Source organism: Protopterus annectens, chromosome 11.part0 (genome assembly GCF_019279795.1).
Source record: "Protopterus annectens isolate FY-2018-M chromosome 11.part0, PAN1.0, whole genome shotgun sequence".
Lineage (NCBI taxonomy): Eukaryota > Metazoa > Chordata > Ceratodontiformes > Protopteridae > Protopterus > Protopterus annectens.
Window position 1 is genome coordinate 60,186,026 of NC_056745.1, and position 25,709 is coordinate 60,211,734.

Genomic DNA, 25,709 nt, shown 5'->3' on the forward strand with positions numbered 1-25,709 from the left:
TAACTACTAAAAATAAGACCAAAGAGATGGAAATGTGGGTGCAAAAACGAGAGTCACAGCAAAGAACATTCTGTTTGCACAGGCTTCTTTGATCTTTTGCTCAAGGTGTTGCACTAATAGTTAAGCATTGTGTCGACCACTGCAGGTAAGACATGACAGTAAAGGTCCACTAGTAGACATGAATTTGTACTGCACAACTAAGATAAAAAAACAGAATGCTCTTTCTTTGACTCATCTCCCCTCCCATGGTCTGGATACTCAAACCCTCATTGAAAGAGGTTGAAATTAGTTATTAAATGCACCCTAGATTTCTCTCTTAAGTCTTCAATGAAGTGGGTTGTAACTGGGTGTTAATTACTCATGCCTATTGGTGTTCACAATTTGAGATTATGTGTCTAGGTTGCAAAAGTTCTTCCAGATCGGTAGTCGTGTATTAATCTATGAACCTATGAACCTATGAACAAGGGAGATAATGCAAACAGCATACAAATAATTTCTGGAGTGAGGATTAACCCCAAGGTCCAGAGGTTTGAGGCAGGAATGTGTACCCACTGAAGTCCAGCAAGAGCACATAGAGAAAAATCACACTGACATAGAGAGGACAAGCAAGTTTATAGAAATAGTAAGTGCAAGTCAGAATCGAAATGCGGGTCCTGGGGCTCTGAGACTGATCCATCATGTGCTGCTTTGCCACTTCTGCCTTCTTTTTGCCTCTCCCATCAAAGAGTTGAAAAGAATAACCAAACAGTTCTGTACAGACATGGATATGTACTACAGCTCTACAAAATTACTTACACAGTGCAATGACCTTTCCACCACAACCGATCACACTAGTAATGACATGCCTACTGTGTTTTTAGGCAATGAGTGTGCTGACGTTTGTGCTTTGTTGCATTTATTTTGTGTATTTTTTTCAAAATATGGCTGATTTCCTGTACAGTTTAAGTGTTATCATGTCTTTTATCATTATGGAACTCCTGATATGGTATGATTTCATCTGCTAAAAAACGACCATGTATAGTTATAAGCAATCATATAGATAATGAAAAAATAAAAGAGCTCCATGTATGTTTAAAATATTGTCATATCACAAGCCAACAATGAACACCACCTGCCATAAGAATGCATAATTAATATGCTTTTCAGCCTAATATCAAAGCTTGACCAAAGAATGTGTAGAAATGTGCTTAACATTGCTCACCAGTTTTTAGCTCTATTAATCTGAACAAGATCTTTATTTTCATTTTAGTGCGGCAGCTGTATACTGAACTTGTGCTGACAGCATTGATAGAGCTGTGTTGTACTTGCCAGAATTACTAAAAGAAAACCTTTCTTTAATTGTCTATCTTCCAAAATACAGATGCCACAAAGATCACTCTAGCTCCATCAAATGCCGATATTACTGTGGGTGAGAATACCACCATGCAGTGTCATGCGTCCCACGATCCAACACTGGACCTCACTTTCGTCTGGTCACAGAATGGTTACCCAATAGATTTTGACAAAGAAAGCAACCACTATGAGCGCAAAATCATGGTAAGTATGTATTAGTATTACTAAATACTAGAACTCACTTTCATAGCAGACAGTGCTGTGCAGTTTGCAGATAACTGACATTTCTGCAACCCATAAATCACAGAGTAAAAAATAAATAAGCTTAATCTGGTTTAACAATAATGCATTAAGTATTTAAACAGTACACCATATCTGATTGCACGGTGTCTGATCATGCATGTGTGAGATTATGAAAATGTGCCATATGTTATTTGCATCTTCTGATGTCTGGATTTGTAATTTATGAAGTAATAACTATGGCTTCGGTAAACATTTCAGCTGTACCTTAAAAAAGAAACGAAATAGCATATTTCACATCTCATTCAGGTTTATCAAATCATGAGCAAAATCAACAAGCTTGACATGTGAGGCAGGGAGTGTTTTTGCAGCCAGAGGTACCATTTGTTAGCAGTGATTAGTAAAGCAATTGGTTGGTGGATTCAGTTTTGCTTATTCAGAATTTTAAAATTGTCAAAAGGATAGTTCATAGGGCTCAAGCCACTTGACTTTTGTTGACAACAGTCTAAGACAATGAAAAGTAGACGATTGTGGACAGGCAACATTTTAAATATGTTCTGTAATAAAATTTTGTTTGGGGGGGCAGGTCTTAGGGCAAAATATACTTACACTAGTCAGAAGTGTCCAACATAGCAATTGGGCAGCTGATGACTTTGGAAGGTACTTGCGATTTCAGAGTAGGAGGTTACCATACTTACAGAATACTATGATTTTGATTTTGTTGGCTCATTCAGCTGTACTTTTGATGTTTGTTTGAGTGGACATACATTGGGTAAAAGTGAATAAAGCAAAGTTTTGGGGGGATGAGGCTGCACCATTTGCTTAAACAAAAGTCTGTTAAACTACTCCTATTCCTTGCAAAGCATTTTATCTCATGCAGACAGAAAGGCATTATCGTCTGCACAGTATGAGATACATATGCAGTTAAATTCATTAACCTTACGGATATTATTTGTTGTTTATGTAAGCAGGCTGCACATCAATTCCTCATTTAATCTATAACATGTTAGATTACAAATGATAGAAAGCAATGCTTTAAGCAAACACAGAATCAGAATAATCATATTAGGTTTCAAAACTAATTGGCCAGTATTATTGCAGTATTTTACCTTAGATATCATCTTAGGCAAACAAAATAAGCAAATCCCATATAAAAACTTCAGTTATCATGCATTAAGTTACAATTTTCATTTCTAGAATACTACATTAATCAGTATCTTGTTACTCATAAGCAAATTGTTACTTTTTGTGACATGTTTGTCCTCAAACTGAACATGAGAGGACATTTATGATGTAATATCGAGTGGCAGAAAATTCCAGACTTCAGTAGCCCTAAAAAAATATAAAGCATTCTACATACAAAATGTTGAGAAAATATTCAAGTCACTGAGTGGCAAATTCTGAAATACAAGAGAAAATTGTTTTGGATAATGTACTGAGAAAGATTTAGAAGCAAAACGTAGATCAAGATGAAGTGTATAGCAATGCCCTCAAAGCAGATAGAAGCATATTTTCCTTTTACAGTGCAGCAGATCAACTTTCACGCCTAGTAAACAGAACCATAAAGTGGCAAATACTATTTAGATCCACTTAGTTGAAGTTTGTAAAAGAACCTGATGTTGCAAGTGTAAATCACGTTCTAGTACTAGAATCATGACTCACACCTCCCAACCTCTTAGAGCAAAAAATCTGGACAAAGCCTAAAATGATGGGGGGACAAATAGGGACAGATTTTAAATATTGCTCTACAAACTTAGAAAGTTGATAGAATAATATGTTTTGTGTCAGCATGAATTTTCTGAAGGATGTGGAGTCTTAAACTCAAATGTATGTCATCTTGCCATGATCTCAGTCCTCAGCTATTTGCCAAAAAGGAACAGATTTTAGGAGGAACACACCAAAAATATGAGGCAAAAATCTTCTGTAAGTCGATTTTAGCCATGAGTAGGATATTATCTATTTACATAACAAAAGAAAGATGAAGGTCTAATGGAAGCCTAGGAATCTGAGCTGACTAATAAAGCTGAGATGCTCACTTTGATGGGATACTACAGCCTAAAACTGAAGATTTATCAACATTTTGGGGTACTGAGCAGCGTATCATCTGTTTTACTGTAAGGTTCAGAGAGTCCAGATAAGTACTGATTCTGTTTAGGTTAATAGCTGTGATATCCCTTATAATGTCAGATGACTTATCTCAGGTTTGGGATGTCATCTACAAATAAGACTACACAGATAAAAGAAAGGGAATAGAAATTGTGAATGTATTAATAAAGGTTACTGAACTAAACTGTTCCAAGTCCTGACCCATTTAGGTACTTTTGTCTTTTCCAGTTCTGTTTCAGAGAAAGTCATTCTTTCTTTCTTTCTTTCTTTCTTTAATCTCTTAAAGAACTGTTTTTCAGATAGTTTCAAACTAAGTCCATTATGCTGAAATGCAAAGAGCGACTGGGATGGAACACAGAGTCAAAATCTTTAGACAATTTGATAGACTGCCAGGCCCATGTTTTGATAGACTGCCAGGCCCATGTTTTGATAGACTGCCAGGCCCATGTTTTGATAGACTGCCAGGCCCATGTTTTGATAGACTGCTAGGCCCATGTTTAATGCTGATAAATAAGGTAGCAGTTTGAATATTACAGACCTTCCTAAAACCATGTTGGTACATGCTAAGGTGTGCATAGTTAATGAGATATGTATTTAGTGTATTCATTTTTACCTTCAATAGACATGTAAGAGTGAAACAGGCCAGTAGTAAGAGTGAAACAGGCCAGTACAAGTTGAGCTGCTTTGTAAACTATTTTCCTTGAACATTGACTTATAACTGTATCCGATTTCCATATGCCATGGATAACTGTATTCAATTTCCATATGCCAGGGATAACTGTATCCAAATTCCAGATGTCTGGAAATATGTCATGATTAGTGATAGGCTAATAATGTATTGGAGGGCCAAGGTGATAGCAATGTCCCTCTCCTAGTTTGTAACAGTCAGGCCAGTCAGTCCATAACTATGGACATTTTATAGATATTTGTACATCTTGAATTGTGCCTTAGCAGAAGGAAAAATATTGTTTTTAATCTTTAAAGTATGCACTAGGGACTACTGTTAATTAGCCGCATGTGTGAATTGGTTACCCCCTTTGAATCTGATCTGTAATATGTGCGTCTGATTAGTATGTTATGGCAGTTATATTCTGTAATCAGCTGGCCTGTTCAAGGACTTATTTCGACCAAAGTGTTTTGGGTTTCCTAGAGGGAGGTTGTCTGCCTCTGCTCAAAATATGATGCCATATTTTATTTTTGCACACATTTCTGGTAATAGACACCCAAATGCAGCTACTTAGAATTAATGATTTTTAAGGAATGCCAAGCAGATCTTTATTCTTCTGTCACCTGCCTTATTATGGAGTCAGTCATGTTGCTGCACTTTTAAGATGTTTTACATCAGATGGAAAATAGTTTGTTCTGAAGGGGAAAACACTGCAAAGTTAAGATCTCATGACTGTATTACTTTCATGCTGGGATTTCACATTTATGTAGCCATTATTTGCTAAATCATTGACCGATTGACCAATGAAAGCTTGTTTTTTTTTTTTTTTTTTTTAATAAATTACAGAACTGCTAACTGGCGCTTTTTTTTGATAAGGAAGCAAGTTGAGGCAGAACAATGGTGACCGAAAAAGAAAGGCCACTAACTTAGTAAAAAACGTATGCAGATATGTGGTTAAGAACTAGTCAAGGATGCTGTGATCAGTTGCAGGTAACATTTTGGTAGGATGGAATATTAGTTGTATCATGGCTGAGAGCTTTCAGACAGTTTACTGGAATGTTGGTTGCAAGTAATATTAAGTCTTTAAGGATAAGGGAGCTTTGTGGCTGATATCAGGAGCCATTGGCTTATGAAGGTTGCTTTCTGGGATTGTAGTATACAGTGGTGATGGTGACTATCAGGTTATCCCATTTAGACGGCAGCAGCTGATCTGGTTTGGGTCAATAACATTATTATTATTAAGGGATGGTGTTATTAATAGAAGAGAACAAACAATTAAAGTAGTTGGAATTGTACATGACTAGCAGAAACACACGATCAATACCACCAGATCTGGATCCTAGCCGAAAATTATGGAAAGTCTGTTCAACAGATACAAATGTTTAGATGGTATACCTCCAAGGTTTAACCTATCTTATGAGGTGGCAGTGATGAAAATGAGCTCATAATTTCTGAAGATATTAAGAGGTATGCACTGAGAGTGGAAGGATATCACCGAGTATATGGTTTAAGTGGTAAAATGTTTGTTCAATAAATGAAATAAAAGAATAACTGGTAAAGGGGTGAAAAGAGAAATAAACAGCTTGGTTTCAAGAAGTGTAGGCAAGATTAATGACATTCTATAGTTAATTTAAGTTAGTGTAGAGTACAATAGAGTTACAGAAACAGGAAGTGCAGGGGTTAAATGTAACATTTATTGAAAGATTAAGGTTATCCTGGACAGCAGGCCCATGAACAGAGCCAGAAATTAGGTAGGAAATCCCTAATTTATTTTGAGAGGATCAGTGTGTGAAGACTGGTAGAGATGGGTGAAGGCTGCTAGCCTAGTCAAATAGAATTTGGTACATAATTCTATCATTTGTAAATACGGTGAAATGTTGAACTTAAAACAATGTAGCAACATTGCCCTCTGCTGTAAAGAAAGTTAAGTCAAGCATTTGTTTTTGGTCCTTTGAAATTAAAATTACTTTATATCTGTTCCTTTGAAGTTAGAATTTGGAGTCAATGAGTCTGGAGTAAGCATCCTGCCTATTGTTTTAACTTAAGGAATAATTACTAGAGTTTACATGTGGAATATATTTTATGGCTGTAGTTTCCTGCAGGTGCAAGATGTTAAGAATGTAAATGCAGTTTCTGTGTGGCATGGGAACCAGGAAAGAGTGAAATTATGTAATGTTTTAGCAGAACTGCAGTTTCAATTTAAACAGAGAGAACCAGAGATTATTGAGCATTTTTGTATTGATATCCAATACAGCACTGCCTTATGCTCTCTTTATGTAAGTAGTATGTTAGAACTGTGTTTTCTCCTAGAAGTAGCCAGGACTTATAAAGATTAGACTAAGTGTTTTTCTGTGAAGTCAGAACTGTACTACTGATTTATTTTAAGTATTTCTGTGTGATCTCTGAACTCTCTTGACTAGCACTGACTGTGTAGTATTAAGTATTGTCTTGTGGTTTTAATTATTATTATTAAATATTTTAAAACCTTTTAACTGTGGCTGGTTTGTGTAGAGATAAGTTAAGCTGTAGAATACATTGCATATGTATAAGGTTTATTGTACAAAGCCTCTCTAATAAGCCTTGATTGATTAGTCACACTTACCAATTGGATAATAATATTGCACAGTAATAACTGGACACCCTTTTAAGGGCCTTTGGGTAACTGATAATATTAGCTGAGTAGTGGCAGTAATTACTACCGTATAGTCTGAGTAAAAGGGGTACAGTTGGAGAACCTGTGCCAGCCTTCCACAGGAGTGCCTGTGTGGTTGTATAAACTTATCTCAAAGTGTGTGTGTCAGCTACTTGGGCAGGGACATGAATCACTGGTTGGACTGAGAGGGTGCTGGAGATTTTAGCTTGCCCATCTAGGCTGAGATCTGGACCCTATAGCTGTGCCAGTGGGGAGTCTTATTGGGGACCTGGAGAGCAAGTGAGCCAACAGCCCCAGACTGACTGTGATTTCTGTGTGCTCTTAAGGGAAATCACACTTTTACTGTGTGTATTTGTTATCCTTTCCTCGTATATGAGATACCCTCTCTGGTGTTAGTGGTGAGGATTGAGGCTCATTGATTGCTGGGCCAGGGCATGGGCATCACATGGTGGATGATATTTGCATGACTGGAGACGAAATGGAAATTAATATGTTATAAATGTGTAGAATATAAGGAGTCTCATTAATTCTTATCTAACTTTTTAAGTACAAGATTTGTGGCTTCAGAGTGCAGAGATCTTTAGGAAAAGTACCACAAAGTAGACCATTAAATCTGTTTTCTCAGACCTAAGCAATGATGTGTTCTGTTTTAAGATTTGGTCACAAATTTAGCAAAGTCGTCACAGTATTGCTCTAGTTTTATTGCTAATGAGGATTGAATGTCTGTGAGGATAGGAGAATCTCATAATAGACTGGATAAGAGGTAGGGTGTGGCAGTACTTTGGTGAGAGTGTGTAGTGACAAATGTAGACGTGTATAATAAAGTCCTAATTATTAGTTAGTTTTTCACTAGAGATTGGATATGCAAATCCAATTTGACTTGGTTGTCAAGGGTGATGCCTAATAATTTGGTTGCAGATACATTTAGTGATGAGAACACTGTAAAGTTAGTATTTTATTGGAATATGACCTCTGAGTAAAGAACATTACTTTGGTTGTATCAGGATTTTCAAGAAATTGTGAATGAGCAAGCCAAGAATATATAGATGTGAGCGATTCTTGGGGAGAATTCTGTTGTGAAGAATGGAAGCCTGAAAAACAGATTAAGGTAGCATCAATGGCATATTGGATGAGAATAGCATGAGATGAGACGACTGAAAGGTTATTGATGGACAAGATGGAAAGTAAAGGTCCAAGGATGGAACCTTGTGATAGATCAGTAGACACTGGTAAGGAGGAGACACTTTGAAGTAGTTTAGGATCAGAGACAGTATCAGATGAATTTAAACAAGGAAAACAGCTGGGACTTGTTTATCATTTCTTTCTTGATAGGCAGTGTTGAGGGAGGAAAGTAAGGCAGTAGTTATGCTATAGTTAGGATGGAATCCATGTTGTGTGAAGAAGAGGAAATTCTTGGATAGGATGTAGTGAAGAACCTAATTAATGCATCTCTCATGGATTTTTGACTGAGGTGAGAAAACAGTAATAGGATAAAATACCAGATACCCCAATAGCAGCCAATAATAAGAAACAAAATACTACCAAATGGCTGCTGAGGCAAGATTCCAGTGTCTCTTTGTAGAAGATAAAAAGTACCAGGAATTAAACAAATAGTGCCACTTTATTGCTCACATGTTTAGATAATCATCTGTTATCTAAATAAAGCTGCAGGTCTTCTTATTATCGGGCTTTCCATATCATTTATGTTTGAACACTATGACTTTATTATGTCTGTTAAGTTTTTATTCTGACAAACTAATGTGCAGTTTTTCAAATTTTGTGCTTAAATGTTATGACTTTATTATGCTTGTCTAGTTTTTTATTCTGTTAACCATACATATCTGAAGCTTTTGTCCTCGGGCCTCCAATGAAAATGGGGGCATCATGACCCTGTCAGACCTTACCAGTAAATAAATGCCAAATAAATATATCAATATAAGCAGCAAGACATATCCCTGTAGTACAGCTGGCTGGGGATATATGGCAGAAAGGAAATTCAGCTTCAGAGACATATGACTGTTGCAAATTTGGTGTGAGCACAGAAAAGCATATTGTGTCATGCCCGCAGCTTCAATAAATAAGTGCATGTGGGAAGATTGTTCCCTAGACACTATGAAGGGGCTAATGGTCGACACACACCATTAATAATGACAGCGTCCATTGCACATTACATTGTCATGGTCACTGATATGCCCAGTTGACATCTTGCTGCTGATGTCTGACATGTAAGTGCCTTGGAGGCATGCACATTATTTTACCCCTGTGCAATTGGTTATTGAAACTGTGGGAATGGTGCTGCATGCTTCCCAGAGCCCACTGGGAATGTGCATCAGCAATACGTCTCTGAAGCTGAATGTCATTTCAGCCACGTGTCCCAAACTGAATGTACCACATGGAAAAGTCTTACTCTGTAGGAACCTGAGCTCATTTATAGGTTGTAATGTGTACTGATTTCTGGAGCAGCCATGGTGGTGCAGCGGTTAGCATTGCTGCCTCGCAGCAAGAGATTCTCTGGTTCGATTCTCAGCTGGGGTTCCTTCTTTGCGGAGTCTTATGTCCCTGTGGTCATGTGGGTTTCCTCCCACATCCCAAAGACATGCTGTAGGTGGATTGGGCACTCTAAATTGGCCCTAGGCATGAGTGCATGCATGTGTGTGCCTTCCATGGAAGGTTGGGCACTGGGCTGGCAACTCAACACTGTAAAACTCTACTGTCAATCATGAGCAGACAGATGATCCACTGTGGCAACTCCTAACCAGGAAAAGCTGGAAGAAGACTGTGGATTGATTTCTATATATGTGCCACATTTTCCAAGCTATGTCTAATTGTTGCATCAGCCATCTTGTTTCCAACTTTAATCAAGGTACAGGGTTGATCTGCTCCATACCAATCAACATTTTAGCCCACAAAATCCTGACAAAGCCTTAAATAATGTGGGGGGGAGACAAAGGCCGAAAAATAGGGAGAGATTTTAAATATTGCTAGCATAAACTTAGAAAATCGCATGAATAACAGGTTTTGTGATAGCATGTATTTTCTGAAGGATATAAAGTTTGAAACTCAAATGTCTGTCATTATTTAGTGACTTCAATCTTCAGTGATTTGCTGGAAAACTTCAAATTTTATGAGGAACAGATCAAAAATATGATGCAAAAATCTGGACAGTTGAGAGGTGTAACCTGCTCCTTCTGACTGGGGTTAGAGTTGAGAGTATTGAAAAAGATAAAAACTAATGTTTTGGCTGGTATGTCTAATGGTAAATATTTTTAGAAGTGACCAGTTGCACTGTAACAGGTATGATATTAATATTGTACAGTGAAAAAACCTGATGTTTCATATGTAGTTATATTGGATACATCTGTGTACATTGAATCACCACCCTTTCCCTGTAAAGAAGCCCTGTGCATGCAGATAGAGATAGTGATCAATCCGTGACCAGGGAGGTACAAGATTGCCCACCCCCTGGGATCTCTGGAGCTATGGAAAAGGAAACATAAAAGGTTGAGAAATAAATAAGATGGAAAATAATACATGCATATATAAAACAAAAGACAGAAAGAGATAGGGCAAGAAATACACAATATGGAGACAAGAAGGGCACATAAGTTCCTGTTGCAGTGTTTTACTGACAGTGTATAGTAAACATTTATTAGGGAGGTTTACTGCATGAATTTGTGCTATGTTATTTTCATTAACAATGCTGCCAAGTGGTACCAGCATTGACTGTGATGCAAAGGTTACTTATGGTTATTTAATTATTTGTGCACGTCTTTTCTGATTACCATTTATATTTGAAAGAGTTCAGCAAAAATTGTAAGACAGTGCTTTTGTTTGACTACGAAATGGGACAGATGATGCATGATTGTCTTTCTTCATACATCTGTGGGCAACAGGTGTGGTGTATCCTGGAAAGCAAGGAATTGTGTGAACTACAGGGCCTTATCGAGGATGCAGTTGAGCAGGAGATGGAGAGACACCTTCAACCCATGTAAAACATCCTTCAGTGGTTACAAACTTGCTGACCCAGTTGTCTCCATCTGTTGAGCCACTGGTTCATAGGTTCGAGCCCCATGACAAAGGGATCCCCCACTATAGGTAAATTAGGCAGTGGGAATCTTTAAAGTCCTCCAGATTAGAGTGAGATATGCTCCAAAACCTCCTCCCATCCCACTTTTGTGACCATCTGTACATCGTGTCCCCCAGTAATTACTTCACATCATAGTCTTGTCTATCTTTTATGTTGTGTGTTTTCCTTAACTCTTTCCTAATCCTTGTTCCTATACCTTCTTACCTTCTTCAATCCCCAACTTCCCTGTCATTTTGTGTCTTTCGGCTTTTCCCGGTTAGGGGTCGCCACAAAAACTCCGTCTCCGTTAATGATTGGTAGTGAACTTTCATGTGCTGGCTGCTCGGCCTAACGCACCTTCAATGAAGGAACGCCCATTCACGCATGTCGACACACACACACGAAAAAATAAAAATTAAAGCTACAGAGTCTGTCCCTTGCCAAAAACTTAGTACCCCTCCCCTTACATCTTCTTCAGCACAACCCTCCAGAAATCTTCCTTTTGTGAGTACATTGTTTTCTTGCATCCCACTGCTGCCTTTCTTCTCCTTTCCAAACTTATAGAGACCCAGTCTGGATCTTCACATAAGGACAGACCTACTTTCAGTACATAATGCCTTATGTCTTTTTCTAAATTAACTTCTACATAGTGCACAGTGCTTTCCTTATGTGAGCAACAGCAACATATATGACTTGCATAAGCTCACTCTCACATTGCAATTCTGAAAACAGCGAACAGTAATCTTCATTTTACACTGCTGTGGGTAAATTTGCATAAAACCAGACCAGCTTTGACCCACTTTTAAAAATGTACAGCAGCCCAAAAGTTTATGGGGATACCTGCACAGACCTTCACTTTTGCATAATCAGTGTTGTTAACTGGTACTGAATATATTTGCATAAAGGTGTGGTGACAGTGTTAGCTGTTTGCATAAAGGTGTGGTGGCACTGTTAGTTAGTTATATGATCATGTGCATATATGTTTGCTAGCTATATGATTGTGTGCATATATGTTGCCTTGGATTATGAATACCACCTATATAGCTTCAGTTGTGCTAACAGGGCTACTGTGAAAAACCTCTTCATTAGAAAAATCAAGTCTGTTTTGTCATATGTAACACAACTGGTTTAGTTTATTTAAGCTCTAGGCCTTTGTATGGATATGCAGATGTAACTTTATGCCACCTTCACTGAATATTTCTGAACTTAAGGAACATACTTCAAGAATAAATGTAGGTTAGAAAAGTACATAAAGTGTAGCTTATACGATGTAATCAAAATGGTGCTATTAGTTTTGACTTGTAGTGAATGAATTTTGAGGATATCTTCAAGTTAGTGTAAGAAAAACTGAAACAGTATCTAAGAGTTGCAGCTGACTTCTTGTCTATCTCTCTACCTTTCTGTTTGTCCGGATAGACTGCGTATAAAACGTTACAAAACGGACATGGGATCCAATACATTGCTAGTTTTAAAGTATATTTTCTCATTTACAGCCCTTGGCTGACTGGAATATGTGGAACTATTTTCCCAACAACATGTATGTAATTAGTTCTGGAGTCTGTAGAAAGGATGTTCTTGTTAACAAAACCTTGAATACCTCTGAAATAAATGCTTGCCATGCTGCAGTATATGCTACAGCCAGCAGGTGGCAATGTTGTAATAAAATCAAAGCCGCCCATGGTTGACTGCTAAAGCTTGTTGAGTCAGAGTTTATGACTGAAGACACCAACAGAAAGAAAAACAGTAATGCAGACGTCTGTTACATGCTACTGTATCCTTTGATATTTAATAACTGCCTTCTTTATCTACGTATGCTGGTTTTCTGAGGCAGTATTGGTACAATGTGAGTTTAAGTGACTTCCTCAAGAATGTCATTCTACATGAGTGCAGGGTCTGTAAGATTTCAACTCATACCTCACAAATGTTCAGATTTTCTAACAATGTCTAGATTTTTGATTCATATTTTTGGTCTGTTTCTCATAAAATTTGTGGTTTTCTGGAAAATCATTGAGGGCTGAAGTCATTAAATGATGACAGACTTTTGAGTTTCAGATTTATATCCTTCGAAACTGTGTATTAATGCAAAACCTGTTATTCTAGCAATAACTGATATCTGCCCCTGATTATTATATGAAACCAATCTATGTTAGAGACTTCATTACAGCTCCAACAAATAATTTTCCCACAGTTATATATTAAAGCCACTTTACGTGGAGTTAAAAAAATGCTCTGTGAAGAAATCTCCACATATATATATTTTCAATTAAAGAGAAGTAGATTTTCCTGCAGATTTAAAAATTAAGCATTTATTTTCATCAGAAAAGGCCATTAATCTTTGTTGAGTAATTCCAAAATAATGCATCTGTGGAGCCAAGCTCTCTGTTATTATTTTATAAATTAATAATATATATGATTTATTCTTATTTGAGTTACTATTGATTCTGGAAAAAAAAAAACTCAAGTATGTTTGAAATATGTTTTGTTTGAAAATCCATGGAAATTTAGATTTTATCACTAACATATTTTTTACAAGATTATAGGATCATAGGAGGTTACTAGGCTAATGGCCCTGGCACCCTTACAAGCCTAGCCAAGAGTTTATCCCAATAAAGAAATTTCAGTCAGCACCTGTCGCCCCTGTCAGTGAGGGACACAGGTGGAATTCTGAGAAAACTTTGTGGTTTCCCATCCATTCATCAAGGTTGCATTTGAAAAGGGTCAGCGAGGTACTCTGTTTGACATGTATGGAAAGTCTATTCCAGAGACGGGGCAGCGTCTGGGAGACAAACCTGTCTTTCCAGCAGGTTTTGTTGATGTTGCTTATCATATTTAGGCCTATTGTGCAGGTAATGCGCGTGGAGTTAGAATTACAGGTATGGAGCATCTCTAGTAGGGCAGGGGTCCGATATTGCCTAGTAGGTGAGACACAGATCACCCCTGAGCAATCTGTACAATAGTGAGTAGAGTGATAGTGATTTAACTATGAAAACTAACAGAAAGAACCCGCCCAAAAGAGCAGAAACTCAGAACTACTTAGATAAAAATAAAAAATGCCACCAAACCCGTACAATAATGGCAACACTTGACAAGCTTTAATAAACAAGAAGAGTCTTTTTGTTTATTAAAGCTGGTCAAGTCTTACCATTATTGTATGGGTTTGGTGGCATTTTTTATTTTTATTTAAGTAGTTGATAGTGATTTAAGCCTGTCTATACAGGACAGGTGTTGGAGGCCGTGGATTCTCTTTGTGAGGTATTTCTGTGGCATTTCCAGTTGGTGCAGGTGTTTGAGAGGTACATACCTAATGGGGCATTATACACAATTATAAGTCTAATGAGGGAGGAGTGAAGAGAGGTAATAACCACCTTTTTTCTGGATGCAATCCCTTTACTTATGAGATGAACCAAGTAAAAGACTTTTCTGACCACCGCCGCCACATTATGGTCGAATGTGAGATTGTTGTCAACCTGAGTACCCAGGTCTCTCACCACAGGTTGTGTGCTTAAGGGGTTGCCGTTGATGTGGTAATCAGTAGGGGCTGTGTTTTTGCCGAATGATACAATAATACATTTTTTTGTATTTAACTTAATGCCATGACATTGCCACCAGTTATTTTTAGCTGTAAGACCCTCTTGCAGTATGTTAACATCAACTGGGGAGTCAATGACAGCACCCATCTTGCAGTCTATGCCAACTTGGTCAGCCACAGGCCCTTTGTCTTTGCCTGGACCTCTGAAAAGTATATGGCAAACAGTAGGGGTACCAAAACAGATCCCTGGGAACACCACTAGTGACAAGTCTGCTGTCAGAGGTGGCAGCACCTATTTTGACCTTGTAGATCCTATCTGTGACCCAGTTAGCCACCCATCTAACTAGATTGGGATTAACACCAAGTTGTGTTTGCTTTTCGATGATGCCCGAGTGGGGGATTGTGTCAAAGGCCTTGACCAAGTCAAGGTAAGCTGTATTCTGACTTTCCCTCATCCAGGGCCTTGGTGACAGTCTCAAAGACGTCAACTAGGTTCAATAGGAAAAATCTGCCCCTGACGAATCCAAATTGGGTGGGGTCAAGTGCCTGGAGATTGTCTATGTCCTTGTTTATGAGATCCATAATAATACGCTCCATGACTTTACAGATCAGACTTGTCAAGGTAATGGGGCGATAGTTTCCAGGGTCAGTAGTGGCAACACTTTTGTGCAAAGGGATGACAGTGGCAGTTCTCCACTCTGCTGGAATGAAGCCAGTACTTAAGCTGTGGATGAATAGGGTGCTCAATGGCGAAGCTATTTCTTGCTGGAGATTGTTTAAAATACAGCCTGGGATGCTATCAGGTCCCATGTGTTCTTTGCCAAGGATCGGGCCTTTAACACTTGATCTATGGAGATGTGAGGTGCAGGACAAGTATTGGGGATGCTGATTGGGCCTTTGGGGGCAATAAAGGGGTGAAGTTTGAGCTGAACCTATCAGCCAGCAGGTTGGCAAAGTCAGCAGGATCAGTGTAAGTATTACCATTAAGTACTAGTTCGGAACAAACTTGAGCTTTGCCATGGAGGGTCTTAATGTAACTGAAGAAGGATTTGTGGTTTCCCTTTGTTTTGGAGGACAGTTTCAACTCATAATTGGCTTTGGAGGTTTTCACTAGTGATCTAATTTGCTTGCTGATGCAGAGGAGGGAGTTTTTCCAATTTGAAATTTGTTCCTTTTTACCCTTAGACAACAGTATCTTCCTTTTGTTGTAAAGCCTGTTAATAGAGGATGTCCACCAGACAGGTTTGTGTTTCCCTGAGGGGCACATTTTAGTTCTGTTGGGTATGGCTGAGTCCATGCAGTTGTACAGGTGCTTGTATACTGCACTGGCATACTGTTCAGCATAGTTGTCTGCATTCTCTGATGGGGGCGGTGGTGTGAAGCTACTGATACCCTCCCTTAGGAGGTTGTAGTCTGCTTTTGAGAAGTTTTTTAGTCTGGTTATGGCTGGGGAGGAGTTGGGTGGGCTAGAAACTTTAAATGAGACAGATTGATGATCTGATCTCATCAGGGAAGAACATACTATGGGAGTGGTGCAGTAGTCACCCATGTTGTTGAGAACCAAGTCCAGTATGTTATCTCCCCTTGTTGGGGGGTAGGACCAGCTGATCTAATGTGTTAGAACTGATGAAGTCAAGGAATCATTGGGTGAGTGTATTAGTGCAGGAATAGTTCACCCAGTCTATGGTTGGGTAGTTGAAGTCACCATGGAACAGGGTGTTAGGGGGGTACCTTGATGGAGTCAAGTAGGTCCAGGTAGGAGGTGTGGGTGTGCTGAGACATGGAGAAGGGTCTATAGCTGGCTATAACTTGGATGGGTGTCTTGCCAACTGTCAGTTGCACCTGGAGTAATTCAGTTAGTAAACCAGTCTGGAGGTGTCTGTCCTTAATGAAGATAGAGGCTCCATCACCCTTAGTATTTCTAACCTCATTTTGGGGTCAGAAAGTGTGGAATGAGGTATAGCCTGGTAAGGCAGGGGTACTCTCTACATCCCTGAGCCAAGTTTCTGTGACTGCACAGACATCGGCATCTTCCAGTGTGAGGAGAGCCTCCAGTGAGCATATTTTCTGATTAATGCTCCTAGCATTGAGCAGCATGACCTTCGATTTGCTTTTTTGACAGATCTGTTATGTTAGAAGATTTGTCTGTGGGACATGGCCTGAAAAGGGCACAATGGGGGAGGCAAGAACTTTGGCCAAGATCCGGAACCCCAGGGGTGACAGGTGGAGGCCATCTCTGGCAAAGCATCATGGCCTGTCAACCATATCATTCCAGGCAGACAAATACTGGATCCCCTTAGAAAGACATATATACAATATACAACATTGTCAACCAATTGTTATTTTCTAAACAGTGCTTTACAAGAAGATAATCTGTATTATGTGAATGCTGCGGATCTTCTGATGCATTTTTTTACACTCATAACAACATTCTAATGGTAAATGTAGGCGTACTCCTTAATGTTCCAGCAATAAACATCTGTGGATTTCAAATCCGTTCTTCTTCAACAAGTGTTATACTCCCATCATGTCAGGCATTGCCATTCAGATCAGTTCTCATTCTCCTCCATTGCTATCTACAAGGCTTTTGTGTTTTTAGTGCTTGAATATTTAATTAACATTGTAGGCCTATCCTGCTTGGGCATTACTTTAGGAAGAAATCCAGTAGAGTTTATGGTGAATCAACCTCTTCCATTCACTCAGCGCTGACAGTGTATGACAGATGGCAGGTTATTTTGGTTTGGAGTTTTTGATGTAATGGTACATTATGAGGAATTAGATGAAGTTTTTTAGTCCCATGAGGTTGTGATTCACTTTGTTGACAATATGTGGTTGAGCAGCACTGTTTACTTGTTTTTATTACTGCACTGCTAATTCTGTGGAATGTGGCTTGCTGTATGAAGCCTGAAACACACGTGTTTGTTAACTAAAGCTGTATTCTCCAGTGACTGCCATGCTTACAGAAAAGGGAATGCTGTTGAAATATTTACTTTTCTGTTAGTTTCTGCTATCTTTGATTTGATATATATATCCTGATATATACCTCAGCCAACCTGGTGTCTTAAGAATCCCTATCCAAGTCCAGTTGTCTCAACCTCCGGTTTCCAGTTTTTTGAACCCTCTATCAAGGAAGGAAAAAATTGTCATCGACTATAACTACCTGGTAAAGCAGATTCCTATCTAGTACCCTTTCAGGTCTCAAAAGTTTGCTGGAAGCCTTAGCAGGCAGCTGCCTTACCCCCATTCTGTAGCCACAAAACAGCCTTTACAACCAGTCACTTTCCTCACCCCCTCACACCTTAATTTGTCTCCTTCTCCAGTCTCCTACACTATTTCGACTCCCTTACAATGTCTACTACAATACCAGAGCTGTCCACTAGGGGTCACCACTCTTCCATCCTTCTATCACTCCCTCTTTCCCTGTGCTACCTTGGTATTCTATATCTATTTACTAAGCGTCCTGCCTGTTCAATTCAGTACTTACATGGTGCCTTTCAGTTGGTACCCACCTAGCTGTCTCTTTCTTTAGATTTCACCTCTGTCTAAAACCTCTCGACTCATGTCCTGCCTTCCAACTTGTAGCTACCTACTTTACTGATTGTTTCCTCGCTAACTTCTCTTCCTTTGCTTCTAGCTATTGAACACCTTTTCTGTCGCTATCTATAGATACCTTTCTTGTACTGCCATTTCTCTCCTCTCCAATCCTACTCCTCCTTTTCTCGTTTTTCTTAATCCCCCCCCTATCTTTCTGCAGTTCCTGTTTATCAGCTTACCTCCAAATACTGATCACCTCTGACTCCACCCACCTGCATACTATCGCATACCTTTCCCATTCCCTGCTGCCTCGTTATCCCGTGAGAAGTTATTTATACCTCTTGCCTGTGAGGCGCCATTTCCTTTAGTTAGTGGGTTCCCCTTCAAGGGTCTGTGGCTGCTGTCTGCTCTGCCCTGGCGTCTTTTGCCCCTGGTAAGTACTACTAGTGGTCTCACTGTCTGGCTTTTACTTTGCTTGGACTAATTGCATGGTTGTCAACCAGTTCAACTGCTTACTGCGGGCTGATTATTAATATTGCCTATCTTGCAAAACTTTATGCTTTGGATTTGTGCTTAGCTACAAAAGTGTATATGCTCACGCTGTTTTCTTGTTACTTCATACCTGCCTTGATCCCTACTACTGCTTCTATTATGGTACTGTAAATTACTTTTAATATACTGTACCCCATGGTTGAACCTGTTTTCCTCTGGCTGTATGCTTAAATATCCGACTGCTCCTCTGAGCGACCCACGTGGTGTGAGATTGAGAACTTAGTGTGGATCTCATGTAGCACTGCAATCATACGCTGTGCATGAAAGCATACTTCTATAGTTTACCTAGCTCAATAACTATTAACTATTTCAGAAAACCTACTGTCTTAATGAATCACTCCACCCACGTGGAGCACTGTCAGTGTACCTAGCTGGGCTGTAGCATATCTTTTTGCTAAACTTTACCACGAAAGTAATCCAAACAGTCAACCTGGCTATGCTGTTATTTATTGTATTTCCAGCCACCAAAGTGACCTTTTTCTAATCACAAATGCTTAAATCTACTGAGTACAGTGTGCTAAGCACTGTTTAGCCATCTCGGCTATCTACAACGCCAACAATCAGGAATCTCCCTGAATTACATTGTCTGAAATGCTGTCTAGCCAACTTGGCTATAGACAACACCACAATTAGGAACCTCCCTGATAAACTCGAATTACGGCTGTAAATCCTTACAGGCGATTTTTGACTAGCCTCTACTTGCTAATGTGTTGGTCTGAAATATACTGCAACACCTTTCAATTTCATATTTAAAGTTGTAATTGTACGCACTAGCTGACTGTGATTGTACCCTTTGCAGCTCCTGCTTGAAGGAGATAATCTCTAATTCCCCTCATCCTGCTTGTTTTACTAAAGCACAATCAGCCCTGCTCCCTCCATATTTGGGAAGGTCTTTTGACCGCATATGCGGCATACGTGCTGTACAATTGCAGCTCCCGGTCTGTGCTGCCCCCAGTAATTTCTCATTAACCAACCACCCCACAATTTTCTACTTAGTATCTACCCCCCATTTATCTTATTTACATGCACCTATAGATTATTCAATCATTGTCAGATACTCTACCTTGTTAGCCTTTTTTACTTTTAACCACATTTATATCTAGTTTCATTCCATTGCATTGTAATATTTGATGATTCCACCTCTTGAATGCTGTTACCTATAAGTGCTTGTGAACCGCTTGAATAACTAAATGTATGTATCATGCCTAATATTTAACAGTCACTACTTGTTATGTCATAAATGTTTTAGCTAGCTATTACTAGATTTTGAATTCAAATGTCATACATGTTTTAACTAGCTATTACTAGATTTTGAATTCAAATGCTTAGTTGCTAACCCTGTTTCTCTCCTCTGCATTTTTATCTCTTTTTTCTCCCCAAGTACCCAACTCTTCCTTGTCCTGCTCCTGATATTACCTCAGCCAACCTGGTGTCTTAAGAATCCCTATCCAAGTCCAGTTGTCTCAACCTCCGGTTCCCAGTTTTTTGAACCCTCTATCAAGGAAGGAAAAAAGTATGTCATGGACTATAACTACCTGGTAAAGCAGATCCCTATCTAGTACCCTTTCAGGTCTCAAAAGGTCACTGGGAGCCTTAGCAGGCAGCTGCCTTACCCCTGTCCTATAGCCACAAAACAGCCTTTACAACCAGTCACTTTCCTCACACCTTAATTTGTCTCTTTCTCCAGTCTCCTACACTATTTCGACTCCCTTACAACTTCTACTACAATACCAGAGCTGTGCACTAATGGTCACCCCTATTCCATCCATCTATCACTCCCTCTCTCCCTGTGCTACCTTGGTATTCTATATCTATTTACTAAGCTTCCTGCCTGTTTAATTCAATACTTACATGGTGCCTTTCAGTTGGTACCCACCTCGCTGTCTCTTTCCTTAGATTTCCCCTCTATCTAAAACCACTCCACTCATGCCCTGCCTTCCAACTTGTAGCTATCTACTTTACTGATTGTTTCCTTGCTAACTTCTCTTCCTTTGCCTCAACCCGCTCCATTCGCCCTGCGGGCTCACTTCGCTCTCCTACCCTACCCCTAATTCCCACCCACCCCCAGTACATCTTAATTTATGCCTACCTAACCACACCCCTCTCCTCTTCAACCATACACAACTTCCCAACCATTAACCAATCGTGTCCTTTCCCTCCATTTTTTATCTTTTCTAACCACTCCCCTTCACTATCTCTATTACCTCTATCTTGCATCATCACACCTACTTCCTTGGTTCTAACAACTACAACTTAATAACCTCCTCTGCAATGTATAAACTCCCCACCATAGCACTCAAACATATCTTACTCACACTCTCACTCCTTCCACCTCTGATAATAGCACTCCTTCTAACTTCTTACGAATACCCACTACAATCACACCTTCCCAAACAAACTAAATATACTACCTCCTCAACTCCTGCCTTCCAAAACCATCAGATCAACATCACTTCCACACCGAACTATCTTTTACCTAAATATCATAGGACAACCCACATAAAATATTCTAACCTAAAGCCCAGAAGACTAGCCCTCCCACAAAGTAAATATACAGACACCACATACCTAACCCTACTACTCTCCCTTAAAGATGGTGACATTCACCCAAACCCAGGGCCAATTAGCTCCTCTATTAATCAGACATTTAACCAAATCCCTACTAATAGCCCCCTACCAAAAAAAAAAAACAACAACTCACTCTCAATAGCCAACCTCAACATATGTAGTATTAATAACAAAACAACACAACTCCATGCTGTCTTACAACTCTATTCCTTTGATATTATTTGTCTAACAGAAACCTGGTTAAAACCTTCAACAAAAGACACTGAAGTGACCCCTCCTGGCTACAATATCTTGCGTCTTGACAGGGTATCCAAAAAAGGTGGTGGAGTAGCTATCTTATTTAAATCTAGCCTTCAAATTACCACTTTCAACCAAAATCCTCCTCACAACTCTAATGCTGAAATTCTTATTACCAAACTCAAACTAAACTCTTTTAAATCTATCTTTATCATCTGTATCTATATCCCCACTGGAAATAATATCTCTACCTTTGAAAACATCCTATGTTGGCTATCTCTAAACTTACACCAAGAACCTATCATCCTAGGTGACTTAAACATTGATTGGCATTCTTGTAGCAACAAACACCCTACTAGCCACATTAATCTTTATGGTTTTACACAAACTTTCACCTACCCCACTAGAATTAATAAAGCTAACAATAAAGAAAGTACCCTTGACTGGATACTCATCAACAATCAAAATCATACTTATGAAACAGGAACCCTTCCAGATGATATAAGTGATCACCTATTAACTTTCATTATCAGGCTCAAAACCAACCCTACTACCCAAAATATAACTAGAACAATCAGAACCAAAAAACAACTTCAACCTGGAGCTCTTTCAAAATGAGCTTAAGGCATGTAACTGGTCCCCATTAAAATACCTTTCTCTTGATGAAGCTGTGGATTACTTTAGCGGTAAGTTTCTGACCATACTTAATTACCATGCCCCCACTTGCTCTATCAGAATTAGATCTAAATCTACCCCCTGGCTCTCAAAAGAAACAAAGCAAAAAATCCATCTAAGAAATAAGATCTGGAACAAATCCCGCTTAACTAAAAACACAATAGACTACCAACACTACATACAACTAAGAAATGACACCAAAAAGCAATAATGAACGATAAAAAAAACTATTACCTAAAATCCCAGCAAACACCCCAAAATAACCCTCGAAAATTCTGGGCTAGCATAAATCAGTTACTACAGCCAAGTAAACCTATCACACCCAACCCACAAGGCTCTGACACAAAGAATCCCAACCAAATAGCTAATGACTTTAATTCTTTCTTCACCGAAACAATTCTAACTCTAGCCAGTCAACTCCCTAGAATAGACACAACTATATCCAACTGCAACATAATCCCATCTCCCCCATTTTGTTTCCAACCTTTCCCAACAACTTACATTCTCTCCCTTATCAAAAAATTCAAACCATGTACTCCCTCTGCTGACCTACTACCCGCAGAATTCTTGCAACTAGCAGCCAAATCCATAGCCTACCCAATTTCCATACTCATCTCAGAACCATCAATGAAGGTCATGTCCCTAAACTTTGGAAAGTTTCCCATATTATCCCTCTTCATAAGGGTGGAAATTCTACTGAAATCTCAAAGTACCGCCCTATAGCCTTTCTCTCTCCCTTATCTAAGATCATGGAAAGATGTATACACAAGCAACTGCTTGACCATCTTCTCAAAACAACCTACTTTCTAATACCCAACATGGCTTTAGACCTTTCCACAGCACCACCACTGCCCTTCTCTCCTTTACAGAAACTATCAGCAAAAATCGTAACCAAAGCACCCTTTCCTCTTCACTCTTCTTAGACCTGTCCAAAGCTTTTGACATGGTCAACCACCAAATACTTATACAGATTCTTCAATCTTTATCCTTGGAAACCCAAACCATTAACTGGTTCAAATCCTACTTAAACAACAGACATCAAGCAGTACTCTGGAACTCCACTCTATTTTCCCAGCTACCTGTCAACATTGGAGTCCCCCAAGGGTCCATATTGGGTCCCCTCCTATTTTCTTTATTTATCAATGACCTCCACCAAGTAGTTCCTCAAGCTACATGTATACAATACGCAGACGACTCCACACTCATTTGCTCAGCCACATCTGTATCAGATCTTCACTCCCTTACACAACACATATTTAACTCTGTAGAAGAATGGTTTTCACAATGCTGTCTAGTACTTAACCCAAAATAACTAAACTCCTTCTCTTTACACCCTCCAATAAGTCTCCACTTATGGACTTTACAATAACATCTAAAAATGGCACAACTATATCACAAGATCCCACTACCAAACTATTAGGACTCACCATAGACAACAACCTTAACTTTGATACACATATAAGCAACACTCTGAAAACCATTAATAAAAAAATAGGCTCTCTTTACAGAATCAAACCTTTCATAACCCCAGAATCTAGAATAACTATTGCCCACTCCCACCTTATATCTCCCCTTCTCTATGCTTCTCGCATTTTCACTAACTTGTCAAAAAAGAACCTATTGAAATTAGAAAACTCCTACAACAACATAGCCAGATTTGCTACAGGTAACCCTTTCAGAACCCACCATTGTACTAATCTAAAGCAACTTGGCTGGCTTGAACTTCAACAGCAACTTAAAATTAATCAACTCGCCATAGCCCATCAAATTCTCAATCGACCTGACAAAACACCTATACTATCTACCCTTATCCACCCCTACCACAACCTAAAATCCCTAAGGTCCGCACACAAACTTCTTGTAAATATTGACAAAGCAAACAACAAGGCTGATGATTCCCTTTTTTCAAACACTGTGGGAAAACACTGGAACCTACTACCCTTTGAACTTTCAACTATTCCCTCAAAAGCTCTGTTTAAAAAGAGACTTAAGCTCTACCTCAAATCACAATGGATGTGCCCCTGCACTAATCCTGACTAACTTTAGCTCTTGCCACAGAGCTAAAAACCCATATCTTATAACCCAAAATCTACCTCTTATTTACATCCGCTGATCTATTTCTCCTTTCCTACTTTTTCAAAAAAAAAAAAAAAAAAAATACATTATGCTAATAATCGTTCTGAATGTCATTTGTAACAGTATCTTTGTCACAAATTCTTTTTCTCTTTTTGTTGTAACTACTGTATTTTTTACAATCTATAACCTTGACAACAGTTATAATGCTTTTTGTTTTATGTTTCTACTTTCATGTTATTTTCATGTTATTTTCCTGATTGTTAAATTAATCTCAAACTTTGGAGTTTATCTCCCCTGGCCTCCACTGAAAATGGACATATATCCAGCTAGACTAGCCCGGTCAACAAATGTAAATAAAAAATAAAATAAATAAAATATATTTATATATATATATCTATAAGGAAAGGCAGTATGGACAACAAAGACCCACCCCCATATGAAGGTTCAAGGGGTCTTGCTCTCTGCAAATAATTCTTGTAGTTCCTGGATGACCAATTCTGTTGAGATTACCTTAATTTTTGAAGCCTGTGATGTAATGAGTTTTGTTTACTCCAGGCTATATAAAGTGAGTTGTAGTATTGTGAGTCATGATTTTCAAAGTATGCTACAGTAAGATAAGCATTACTTTATCGGTGAGGATATCTGTCCAGCCATATCCTAAGAAAGCTGTAAAAAAGTGGACAGTAACCATCCTAATTCTGTAAATATCTAATCCAGGATTCCTATTTTATAATCAAAGATGCAATTCTTCAAATGCGTCTTGATCAAACTTGAAAGCACAAAACGTCATATAAGTGACTTCTTTTCTGGGAAAGAATTTGCTTGGCTGTCTCCATTACTTTGCTGTTTTCGTCACTGTAGTGTGATCTCAGAGTTGGTATATTTAAGTAGGGAAGGTGTGGGGGCATAGCCCCCCCACATCATGGGGTGAGGAGGGGCGAAGCCCCCCACTTTATGTAATGTTTTGAATTTTTTATTTATTTTTTTTGTGGAACAGTGATTTTTTTTCCCTGGGAAAAAAATCGCTGTTCCGAGTTTTTGGGATTATAAGCTTTCGCTTACGTGGGGTCGAAAAATCAGTGTTCGCTTTTTTAAGTGTTTGTTGATTTAATATAGACCCCAATCCAGCAGTTAACATACAATTAAGTTATTTGTGCAGAATTAAATGTGCCATCTTTAACGCATGCTACTCCACTTATGGCCATGTGATCTCCCTAGATTTTGTATTCCAGCTTGCATCATGGCTCCTGATAGGTAGAGTTCTGTTTGCAGTAAAGCTTTCACGTATATCTGTCCGATTTCAGTTGCACTGATTTCCCTGTCTTGTCAAGAAGGTGATTGTACAGTGGCCATCCCCAAATCCCCAAACAAAAGAGAGAGAGAAACAATGGATTTCTGAAATCACAGGAGGCAGTGCTGTAAAATGCCTTCTTATTGATATGTTGGTACTCAGAATGCCAAGTGCTGACATGCA

General features: G+C 38.9%; 1 protein-coding gene across 2 annotated transcripts in view; it reads left to right on the plus strand.

Moving 5' to 3' along the window:
- The window catches only part of CNTN1 (contactin 1), a 1,190,489-nt gene that overhangs the window by 925,223 nt on the left and 239,557 nt on the right, over positions 1–25,709 (plus strand). For both annotated transcript variants that reach the window (XM_044087442.1, XM_044087443.1), the window contains one exon: positions 1,361–1,536. In XM_044087442.1, the coding sequence (XP_043943377.1) occupies positions 1,361–1,536 (176 nt within the window). The remainder of the gene's footprint in view (positions 1–1,360; positions 1,537–25,709) is intronic.